The sequence below is a fragment of the Stegostoma tigrinum genome, chromosome 5 (genome assembly GCF_030684315.1).
Source record: "Stegostoma tigrinum isolate sSteTig4 chromosome 5, sSteTig4.hap1, whole genome shotgun sequence".
NCBI lineage: Eukaryota > Metazoa > Chordata > Chondrichthyes > Orectolobiformes > Stegostomatidae > Stegostoma > Stegostoma tigrinum.
The window spans coordinates 69,611,177-69,622,684 of record NC_081358.1 but is presented as its reverse complement, the minus strand read 5'-3'; the positions used below and the strand labels follow the sequence as shown (position 1 = coordinate 69,622,684).

The 11,508-nt window shown below is 38.9% G+C and overlaps 1 protein-coding gene across 3 annotated transcripts in view; it reads right to left on the bottom strand.

The window, feature by feature from the left end:
• Positions 1–235: 235 nt before the first annotated feature.
• pcmtd1 (protein-L-isoaspartate (D-aspartate) O-methyltransferase domain containing 1) overlaps positions 236–11,508 on the bottom strand; it is a 73,468-nt gene continuing 62,195 nt past the window's right edge. For all 3 annotated transcript variants that reach the window (XM_048529394.2, XM_048529396.2, XM_048529395.2), the window contains 3 exons: positions 8,391–8,562; positions 6,720–6,843; positions 236–2,042 (listed from right to left, as the gene is read on the bottom strand). In XM_048529394.2, the coding sequence (XP_048385351.1) occupies positions 1,681–2,042; positions 6,720–6,843; positions 8,391–8,562 (658 nt within the window). In that variant the 3' untranslated portion in view covers positions 236–1,680. The remainder of the gene's footprint in view (positions 2,043–6,719; positions 6,844–8,390; positions 8,563–11,508) is intronic.

Here is an 11,508-nt window from a genome sequence, read left to right as displayed (position 1 = left end):
ACCAGAGACACACTGACAATGTTACCTAGCAGGAATACAAAACACGTGCAATCAAATGAACCGGCTTGGCGAACAAGTCTACAACCTCATCCACAATCCGAATGACAAATCTTACCAAAAACTTTAAAAGGAACATTTTGATTTCAATTTTCGGGATCAAAAATCAGACGTTACAAACTTGTGAGCACACAAAAATGACAAAGAATATCAATTTTATTGCAAAATATTTCCCCAAATAAATGTATACAGAAGCAAACATTTAAATTTAGATTTCATAGAATTACTATTTAAAGAGTAGCAGTTCTATGAAATGAAAAAAAAAACATATTTGACACCAAAAGCAACACTTCTAAACATAAATTTATATTTCTTGATCAAAGTTGCAGAAAATTACATTACCTATGAAAATACACCTTTTTTTTAAACTACTGTATAATAGATCAAACGACAAACAGTGCAGATAAAAGGTTTTTCAATGTCTGTAAAAAAAAGCCTAGTATTTACCTGAATGTCATTCCAAGTATCATTACCAAGTTCACAATCCACCATGGATTAATCATCTTGGTACCCAAGTACAACCTACTGTACGTGTTATCAAGAAAATATCCCTCAGTGACCTCTCCTTGAGCTGTACCCAAACTAAGGTTTCAGGAGAGGTGCAAATGAGCAAAGTACTACAGTAAGCAAATCAGTGGCGATGGTATATTGCCTGACTTTTTTTGCAAGTTTGCTACATAATTCCTAAGGTCCCAGAGTATTATTTAAGGGTATTTACTTTCCCAAAGTAATTTTAAAGTGAAAAAGGTAACAGCATTTTCAATTTCTAAGACTTGAAGAATATAGCTCAAAAATAATAAAACACAGAGCAAGTTTTGTCAAGAATAGTCTTGGCAAACTTAAAATTTTCCTAAATTCTAAAGTGCATTGCAGTATAAGGAGATTGTACAATATTTTGAGTCTTAATATTATTCATCCTCATACATGTAATTAGAATATGGAACAATTACTTGTATCAAAGCCCAATTAAAAGGACCTGCCATATATTACTTGTGGGCAGTAAACACATCATTAAGTAGCTGCACAATTATCGATGGTACAGATAAATCCACACTTTTGAACTAAACTGCTCAGATGATTTTTTTTTGCGTTGTCAGAAGAAATATTCCTTTAGATTAACACAGTTCAATGTTAAACAAGTACATTGCTTTATGACTTATTTATCATTTGGTTGCACATGCATGATTTACGAAGAGAAGTGATAATAAAAGTAAAAATTGCTAATTGCTGTAGCAAATCTGATTAATCAAGTTATATTAAATGGCATTCACCACTTAAATGTTTAAAACCTTTATGCAACTTTAAAAAACCTACTTTTCATCTTCTCATAGAAAATGTGATATTATTTGCATCAAAAAGTTATTATGCCATCAGAAATCTCAAGATTAATGTGTATATCTGAAGGAGTATTCTGCTTTAATCTTCAAACGTGAACTGATATGATTAATTAAAAGTAGTCAAGTTCAACCAATTTAATCATACATTTACTATTTGAAACCTGTTTCCTTTATAGTCAAGCAAATATCATTTTTGGAGTGATTACTTGAGAAAAATGCTACATTACATTTGAGATTTTGAAAAGCCAGTGAACATAGATACCTTTAGGATTATTTTTGTTCAGTGCTATTTTTGTCTATAGAAGGTTAGGTACGCTTTCAAAGATTCTGGTAGTGGCAGACTCAGAATTCTCTCTCGAAGTAAATTTGGGGAAGCTTCTTCCTGTTTGAGATCTTCATTCATTTCTTTTTCTTCTTTATTTTCTTCCATTTTGTCATCCTCATCACTGTCAAATGGCTGAGGTATCAATTGATTGCCTACAAATACATAGGTATCAATTTTACGCCTACGAAGCTTCTTGCGTTTTCGTTTTGGTGCAGCCTTCTGAGGAATGCCTTTGGCCTGAATCTCTTGATTTATCAAGTTCCTAAGATTGCGGCGAATGTAAATTCTTGCCAAGTCCTGGAGGCATCGTACAGTCACTGGTGCTGCGGAAAAGGAAGAAAAAGCTTTCTTGTTTAATTACTATATTTTATTATTCACCTATGATGTTGCAAATAGCAAAGGAAGGCTATGTATAATCTTCAACAGAAGTGGGGCTATTCTGTTCAATCTTCTGACCTGCCAACTGTCTTTGCACAAACCCGCTTTCTCTTTTAGTCCGATACTATTATTAGCCTTTCTAGTTAACCATGGGAGATAGATCCAATCCTCATTTTTCTTCTTACTCGCTGAAATTTGCCTATTCTGCAAATTGTAAAACGTTAAGTTAAGTTATCAACTATTGCATTTCTACTGACCTGTTCTTTAAACTAATTTACTAATGCACTTCAGCAAGCTCTGCGTTCACTCCTTCATATTTGCCCACAGTGCCTCAAGCACACTCTCTTCTCTCCCTCAAACTGCAAATAAAATTCAACTGTGGTACTGGCTACCTAGAGATGTTTTCACTAGGAGATCATTAATTAATCCATCTCCGTGCACAATAACACATTTAATATAGGCTTCTCCCTGGTTATTTCTAGAATATGCTATTCAGAGAAACTATCCTGAAAACATTCAATTAACTCCTCATCTAGGCTACTTCTGTCCATGTGACATTTCTAGGTGCTACATAGATTAGAATCTCCATTCATTACCATTGTGCCTTTCAGATAAGCTCTTGTTATTTTGCCCTTTATACTCCACTTACAGTGAGGCACTTGTACACCACAGTCACAAGAGACTTCTTGCCTTTACCATTTCTCATTGCCATACAAACTGTAACCACATCTTGATTTCCTGAACTTAGATCACAGAGTCATTGAGTAATGCAGCATGAAACAGGCGCTTCAGCCCAAACTGGTCCATGCTGACCATGGTCCCCCCACTCAGCTAGTTCCAAATGCCTGCATTTTGTCTGTATCAATCTAAACTCTTCTCATCCATGTAACTATCCCAAAGATTTTTAAATGTTCTTATTGGACCTGTCTTAACCACTTTCTCTGGCAGCCCATTCCATATTCGCATCACTCTCTGCTTGAAGAAGTCACCCCTCAGGGCCTCCTTAAATCTATCCCCACTCACCTTAAATCTATGCCCTCTCATTTTCAATTTCCTATCCCTGGTAAAAAGACTATATGCATTCATCCTTTCCACGCCCCTCTTGATTTTGTACACCTCGACAAGGTCACCCCTCATTCTCCTAGCTTCCAAGGAATACACAGTCTTATCCTGGCCAACCTTTCCGTATAACTCAGGCCTACTAGTCCTGGTAACATCCTCATAAGCTAGAAAATGTGCAAAGAAGATTTAACTATGTCTTTCCTATAACAGGGTGACCAAACCTGTACACAATACTCCACGTGCAGCCTTACCACCGACTTGTACAACTGTAACATAACATCCCAACTTCTGCATACAATGCCTCGAACAATGAAGGCCAGCATGCTAAATGCCTTCTTCCAAACTCTGCCCATCTGTGATACCGCTTTCAACGAACTTTGTACTTGTACTCCTAGGTCCCTCTGTTCCATAACACTCTTCAGGACCTTACCGTTTACTGTATAACTCTTACATTGGTTTGGCTTTCCAAAGTGCAACACCTCACACTTACCTGTGCTGAACTGCATTTGCCAATCCTCAGCCCCCTTTCCTACCTGATCAAGATCCTGCCGTAATTTTTGACAACATCCCTCACCATCAACATTACCTCCTAATTTTGTATCATCCGCAAACTTACTAAGCATGCATTGTACATTCACATGCAGATTATTTATATAAATAACAAATAACAACCCTGTGGCACACCACTAGTCACAGGCCTTCATTCCAAGAGCCAACTCCCCCTTCCACTCCTTGGACGACATGTCCATACTGGGTCTCTTGCACTGCCACAATGATAGCACCCAAAGGCTGCAGGAACAGCATCTCACATTTTGCTGCGGCCCAAGGGTATCAACATGGACTTCACAAGTTTCAAAACCTCTCCTCCCCTCGACCGCATCCCAAAAGCAGCCCAGCTCATCCCCGCCTCCCTAACCATTCCTCCCACTTCAAGTCCCACTCCCATCTCTTTGCCACAAACCTCATCCTGCCCCCTTGATCTGTCAGTCTTCCCTGGACTGACCTATCCGCTCCCTTACTCCCCACCTACACTCACCTTTACTGGCTCCATCCCTGCACCTTTGATTTGTCTGTCTCCTCTCCACCTATCTTCTCCTTTACTCATCTTCTATCCACTTCCCCCCTCCTTATTTCAGAATCCCCTTCCCCTCCCCCATTTCTGAAGAAGGGTCTCAACCCAGAACATCAGCTTTCCTGCTTCTCTGATGCTGCTTGGCCTGCTGTGTTCATCCAGTTCTTCACCTTGTTAGCTTGGCCTCATTTGATGGTCCCTTAAGAAAATCTTAAATTAGTACTGTTATATCTTCCCTTATCAAAAGGGCAACTCGCCTTCCTCACTTGTACTTCTGTCACACCTGTAGCTTCCCTATCCTGCAATATTGAGCTGCCAGTCCTACCCTTCTTGCAGCCATTTTTCTGCTATGGCTATAAATAGCCCAGTCCCCAAAGCCGATCCATATTCTGAGCTCATCTGCCTTACCAGTCAGGTCTTATGCATTGAAATAAACGCGCTTTAAACCAAAAGTCTTTTTCCTCCCTCTACTGTACCCCTGGCTATCCTGAATAGTAAACTTGCTCTCAATGGCTTATGCGTTTTCCCCTGACTTCTCAATGGCTGCTCCCTTATTCAGAGTCTCTAGCCAAACTAGTTTAAACGCTCCTCGATAATACTAGCAAAACTTACCATAACAATACTGGACCCCGTCTAGTTCAAGTGCAACCTGCCCCTCTTGTACAGGTTAGCTCCACCCCAGAAGAGAGCCCAAAGGCCCAAGAACTGAAAATTCCGCCTCCTATAGCAGTTCCTCAGCTACGCATTTCATCTGGCCTTTCTATTTCTTTCTTCACTGACACGTAGCACTGGGAGTAATCATGGAATCACTACCCTTGAGGTCCTGCTTTTTAACTTCTTACCTAACTCCAGGACCCCACTGCCTTTGTTGCTACATTGTTCTATGTTCTATGTATGTCATTTGTACCAATATGCACAAATGACCTTTGGCTGTTCACTCTCCCCGTTCAGAACATTCTCAACTGCTCAGACAACTCTGACCCTGGCACCCGGGAGGCAACACATCATCCTGGGGCCTCTTCTGTGGCCACAAAATCACCTGCCTGTACCCCTCACAATTTAGTCTTCTTTCAATATTGCTCTGCCTGACTGCATCATCCCTCTCTACTTTGCACATGGCATCATTTAATAACAAAGCCAAACATTTACTTCTTCCTATTTTCCTGTCATTCCTAAATGTTGCCCACACTTCAAGAATTTGTGTTGTGTCAACTTTAGCCCAGAAGTGTACCACTCAGACAACACAAATGTCCTGGCTTTTTGCTATAGAGAATGGTGTCAATCCTTCTCACTGCCTTGATCCTTACTTGACCTATATTTTTCTTACTCTGTTCTCAAGTGGTTTCCTGCATTATGGTGCCATGATTAGGTAGCTCACCCATCCTGCATGTGTCATGCTCATCCAAACAAGATGAAAGACCCTCAAACTGTTGGGTAATTGCAATAATTGAGGGTCTTGCGCTCCTGCCCTCATTTGAGGCAGATAAGCAGACCCAGTCACATTCACCTAGTTCTGAATACTTGCCAACTCAGATAATCTAAACCGAAGTGATGTGACTCCATCCTGGTACAAACGAATCCTTGATGCGTGCTGATGTCTGTAGCTCAGCTTCCAGCTCAAAGTCTGAGCTGAAGCTGCTTGTACTTTAAACATATATTGCAAATACATACTGGACAAAATGGGTATCAATGTTGCAACTGTGACTCATTACCTGTCCATCCAAGTTTAACATGTTCTAAGGAACTATTTAATTATTGTACTTAGCTTTATATTTATGTTCTTATTATTTTATTAATCTGATTAACTGCTGTTACACCAATTTGAAGCTCAGGAGTTGAATAAGCCTTAATCACTTACCAGATGCTCACCAATTAACCAGCTTATTCTCCTGTAGCAGAGCAAGAAACAATTCCTGGAAGCTGAAAATGTTTAGGCAAAAAACAACCAAAAAATCCAACCTTCATTTGACTCCAGCACTCTATTGTAAGTCACACTCAGCACTAAGTTGCATGAAGTTGACTGGCTTTATAAGCTTTTAGGTGAGTCCAGTTTCAGTTAATTCTTAATTAAGTTGCTTTTTCCACTGGAACTCTTGGGGGAAAAAAACCCTCAAGGTTTGTAAGTACTGAATTTAAGTGTAGATTTCAGTTTAATATCAATCACAAATTAAATTAGATTCCTTCAAAATAAAAGTTTAGACTTTCTTAGCCAACAACTACATGTACTTAGTCCTCAAAGATAAGACTAACTGCTTGGGTGTTAAAATTACGAGGTTCAAATGATCTTTTTGTACAATTTTAGTATTTCTAATAGTTTACATTTAAACTACAGCATCTCAAATGATTTCATACATTAATGCTAATTGCATGCCAGTAACATTACAGGTGTGTTTATTTTGTCGGAATAACACTTGTTCTTCATGATCCCATGCTTGAACAGCAAAATAACAAGTTAATTTTTTGTTGAAGAAAAGTTTTGATTACTTACGAAGTTTTACATTCTCTGACTTGAAGCAATCTGATCTAGTTGGTTGGATAAGAGGAGCAAATGAAACAGCCAATATATTTTTGGTTTCCCATGTATTTTGTCCCGTGCGTATTATCTGAGTAAGCTGTATTGAAGGATGACATTTGATAAGTGATACAAGTTCATAAACAGAGGTACACATAAATCTCATTCAGGATACAGAAAACAGTGCTTTGTGATCCACTGTTTCTATAAACGTGCAAGTAGTCTCCACTGCTAATCTTGAGTTTTGTTTTTGCTCTACATGTCTACAAACGTAAAGCAGATTTTTGGCAACACCGACTCGCTTAAGCAACAGACATTCTGAATTCTGCAACATACTGTTGAAGCCAGCTTGGATATGCTACTGTTATTGATGATGATTTTGTCGACATTTCTAATTCAACAGACTTGCTATTGAGCCAACAAGGGTGGCATAGTGGTTAGCAAGGCTGCCTCACAGCACCAGGGACCCGGGTTCGAATCCACCCTTGGGCGACTGTGTGGAGTTTGCACATTCTTCCTGTGTCCGCGTGGGTTTCCTCCAGGTGCTCCGATTTCCTCCCACAGTCCAAAAGAAGTGCAGGCTAGGTGGATTGACCATGCAAACTCGCCCGTAGTGTTTAGGGATATGTAGATTAGGTAGGTCATAAGTTATAGATCTGAGTGGGATGCACTGAGGTTTGGTGTGGACCTGTTGGGCCAACGGGCCTGTTTCCACATTGTAGTGATTTTATGAATAACAGTTGTATTAAAACTAACAAATGAGGAAGAAATGCCTTCAGGCAAGAGTAGTCATATCATAAATAAGTAAAAATATTTTATAATGCTTATCTCTGCATTTCTTGGCATAGGCCAAAGTTTAGGTAAACTATGATTTTTCACTTTGGTACAGTAGTTGATTCGGACCTCCAAAGTACAGCATGAATACAATATGATAACAACTATTCCATCAATATAGTTTTTCTTTCAACACAATTTCCAAATTAATTGCCAGGCAAATTTACTGGAAATTAATGATAAATTACAGTCTGACTTATTCTGTCAATGTACATCAATAAGAACTGAACGCAGACAGCCTCGCTTTTTTTTAAATAGACAGAATTATGGCGATCTGGATTTCAATTTGTCTCCATGGATAGGGACAATGGGTTCAAATCTCAAACGTAATCATGGACAAGTTCTGATAATCTACTTTTCAAGATCATTATTTCTTAATTTTAATCCTTTTCCAATGTATTACAAGTAGTCAACAGTGTTTGCCTAATGTGCTTCCCTAATAGGGAGGCTCTGCACTCAAGACCACTCATTCAGAAAAATTAGCTGATAATTCAGTAAGTTAAGGTTTTAAATAGCAGAAATCAGATTGTTTTTAAAATGTCAAAACATAAACAGCCAAGTCATTTGAATAACAAGGTAAACTGTTCATTTTGTGCTCAGTTTGTCTAGCACTTCCTGTTTTATTGGAGATTTACAGCATCTGCAGTATTTGGTTTGTGAATCTATTAGTTTGTGTTAGATTTGAACTCTGATCTCATAGGCAAGAAGCTTCGACTGAACTGTATGCATTCTGATGTGTTAAAGACTGAATTAATGACAGACAATGTAACGGGTAAATAAATTGCTGAATATCACTCTAAAGGGTAACATCACCTGATCTTCCATAGGCATAACAAGAATTCCACCAACTTTAAGAAAAATTTTCATGTAATTCTCATGATCCTTTTGAACTCCGGCTCCACAATACACACGGTCATACTGTAGGCTGTCTGACAAAACATCTAAGCAGTTCCCAACCACAAATACTGGCTCACAAAATTCAAACCTAGGATTTAAAAGTAAATATTTACAAACAACGATAACATGTTACTACATATTTTGTAAATGGATACAAGCTTGGCAGGAGACCATATGGACAACCACCCCCATTTTATAAGTGGCTCTAGCCAAAATATGGCAAAACAACATCAATACTTTTGACATGCAGAACGGCAATTTTTTTTAAGTAAAAATGTAGTTAATGACCTTCAATCTATTTTTTACAACTAAAATAATGAGAACAGGTAGGAAACAGAACGAAAAAGTGGTAGAGGATTGCTTTTCAGACTACAGGCCTGTGACCAGTGGTGTGCCACAAGGATCAGTGTTGATTCCACTGCTATTCATCATTCATAGAAACGATTTGGATATGAATATGGGACATACGATTAGCAAGTTTGCAAATCACACCAAAATAGGTGTAGTGGACAATGAAGAAGATTATCTCACAGCACAAAGGGACTTTGATCAAATGGGCCAACGGGAGTGGCAGATAGATAGATGTGACATGCTGCATTTTGGTAAAATCAGATCAGGGCAGGACTTAGACAGCCTACAGTGGGTACTGGAGAGTGTTGCTGAATATAAAAAGCTAGGGGTGCAGGCGCATTGAAAGTGGAGTTGCAGGTAGACTGGGTGAAGGCAGCGGCATTTGTCAGAACACTGTATATAGGAGTTGGGAGATCATGTTGCAGCTACACAAGACATTGTTGTGCCACTTTTAGAATTATAGCATATTATTCTGGTCACCCTGTCATAGATTGTTAAACTTGAGAAGGTGCAGAAAAGATTTACAAAGGATATTTACAAGGATGTTGCTGGGACAGGAGGATTTGAGATAAAGAGAGAGGCTGAATAGGCTAGAGTTTTTCTCCCCTGGAACATTGGAGGCTGAGGGGTGACCATACAGAGATTTATAAAATCATGAGGGGCATGGAGAGGGTGAATAGCCAAGGTCCTTTTCCTAGGTGGGATAGTCCAAAACATCACGGCAGAGGTTCAAGGTGAGAGGACAAAAATTTAGCAAGGACCTAACAGGCCACTTTTTCATGCAGGGTGTGGTGCATGCATAGAACGATCTGACAGAGGAAGTGTTAGAGGTAGGTACAATTACAACATTTAAAAAAACATCTGGACAGGTACATGAATAAAAAGGGTTTAAAAGGGATATCGACCAAATACAGACAAATGGGACTGGGTACGTTCATTCTGTACTGAATTTTGTTTCAAGGAAGTATCTGGCAACATAGAGGTAGTAGACAGTTTGACAGAGGTCTTGAAGTAGTACTGATTGTCACCAGCCGTTGCAGAAATTGCACAGTATTTTCGGATGCTACTGCCAAGGGACAGCCCAACAGCGAGAGATGGAAGTTCAAGGACAGATTCTTGGGGGGCAGCAAAGATTTCAATGCAGAAATGGAAAGAGGAGCCCTGGATGATTTCTTTGACTATGATTAGCCGGATTAGAATGGAACCGGATGGATGCAACAATGGTAGCAATTCCTAAGGAAGACTGCTGCCTGTAGATTGAAATTTAATTGAAGGAAACACAGGACTCTAGATTATCAGTAGCAGGGAGAAGTAATATAATCCATTATAAAGGATGTGATAATTGGGCACTTTAGAAATAATGATCTGATTGAGCAGGGTAAACATAATTACAAGTGGAAATGCTCAACAAGCAAGTTGTAACAGATGAAGGGGAAACCAGGTGCAATATGTTTGGATTTTCAGAAGGCTTTTGATAAAGTTCTACACAGGACATCAATAGATAAAATTACAGCACATGGGGTAGGGCTGAATATACACAGAGTGAGAATCAGTTAATGGAAATAAAACAAAGAATGATATTTTTTATACAACAGGTCATTCTTAGGTTGGTAGGCATTGTAAAATGCAAGGATTAATGCTTGTGTCCAGGTTATTCATGATCTACAATGATTTGTCTGTCAGAGCCAAGTGTAATATTCCAAATTTATCGATGACAAAATTATGTGGGAATGTATTTTCAGGATGATGCAAAGAGGCTTCAAGGAAATTTCAGCAGGAAATTGGAGGTGGCACAAACATGGTAAATGCAATATAATGCTGACGTTAATTTTGCTAAGAGGAACGAGGACTGCAGAGTACTTCCTGAATGGTGAGAAATTGATAAATAGTGACATCTGAATGGACCTGGATATGTTTGCAGATGAAGCAAGTAATTAGGAAGGCAAGCATACATATGCAATTATCACAAGACGACATGAAAAGCAGAGTAAATATGTCTTGTTCCACTGAACAGAATCCTGATTAAAATCCATCCAGATCCGTGCATACCATTTCGGTCTTCTTACCAAAAGGAAAGATAAAATTGCCATTCAGAATGTGCAGCAGAGATTCACGAACCCTAATTTTTGGGACAGAGGGATTGTCCAAGAAGGATAGATGGAGGAGGGTGTGCCTATATTCTTGACAATTCAGGAGAATGCAATATCTTTATATTGTAATATGTAAAATTCTTAAATGGACAAGGTGGATGAAGACAGGATGTTTCCTTTGGCTGTGCAGGTTTAGAACCACGGGTTGGAGTCTCAGGAGAAGCCTTTTTAGACCAAGAATGAGGAGAAATTTCTCCACACCCGAAGCTCAGGCTACTGCTTTAAAGATATCAGCATAAATTCCACATGGTGAAATTGGAATTAAATATTTAAAATGCTCGTCTAATGGTAACCACTAATTTGACTGTTGTAAAAGGCTGTCTGACTCATGAACGTCCTTTAGGGAAGGAAATTTTACTGACAGAACCTCCATGTTTTGTTACGTGTTTCTCAGAAATGAAAGATAGAACATAGAACAATACAGCACAGTAAAGGTGCTTCGGCCCACGATGTTGTGCCAATCCATTATCCTACTTAGATCAAATTATCCTGCATACCCTACATTCTACTATCATCCACATGCCTATCCAAGA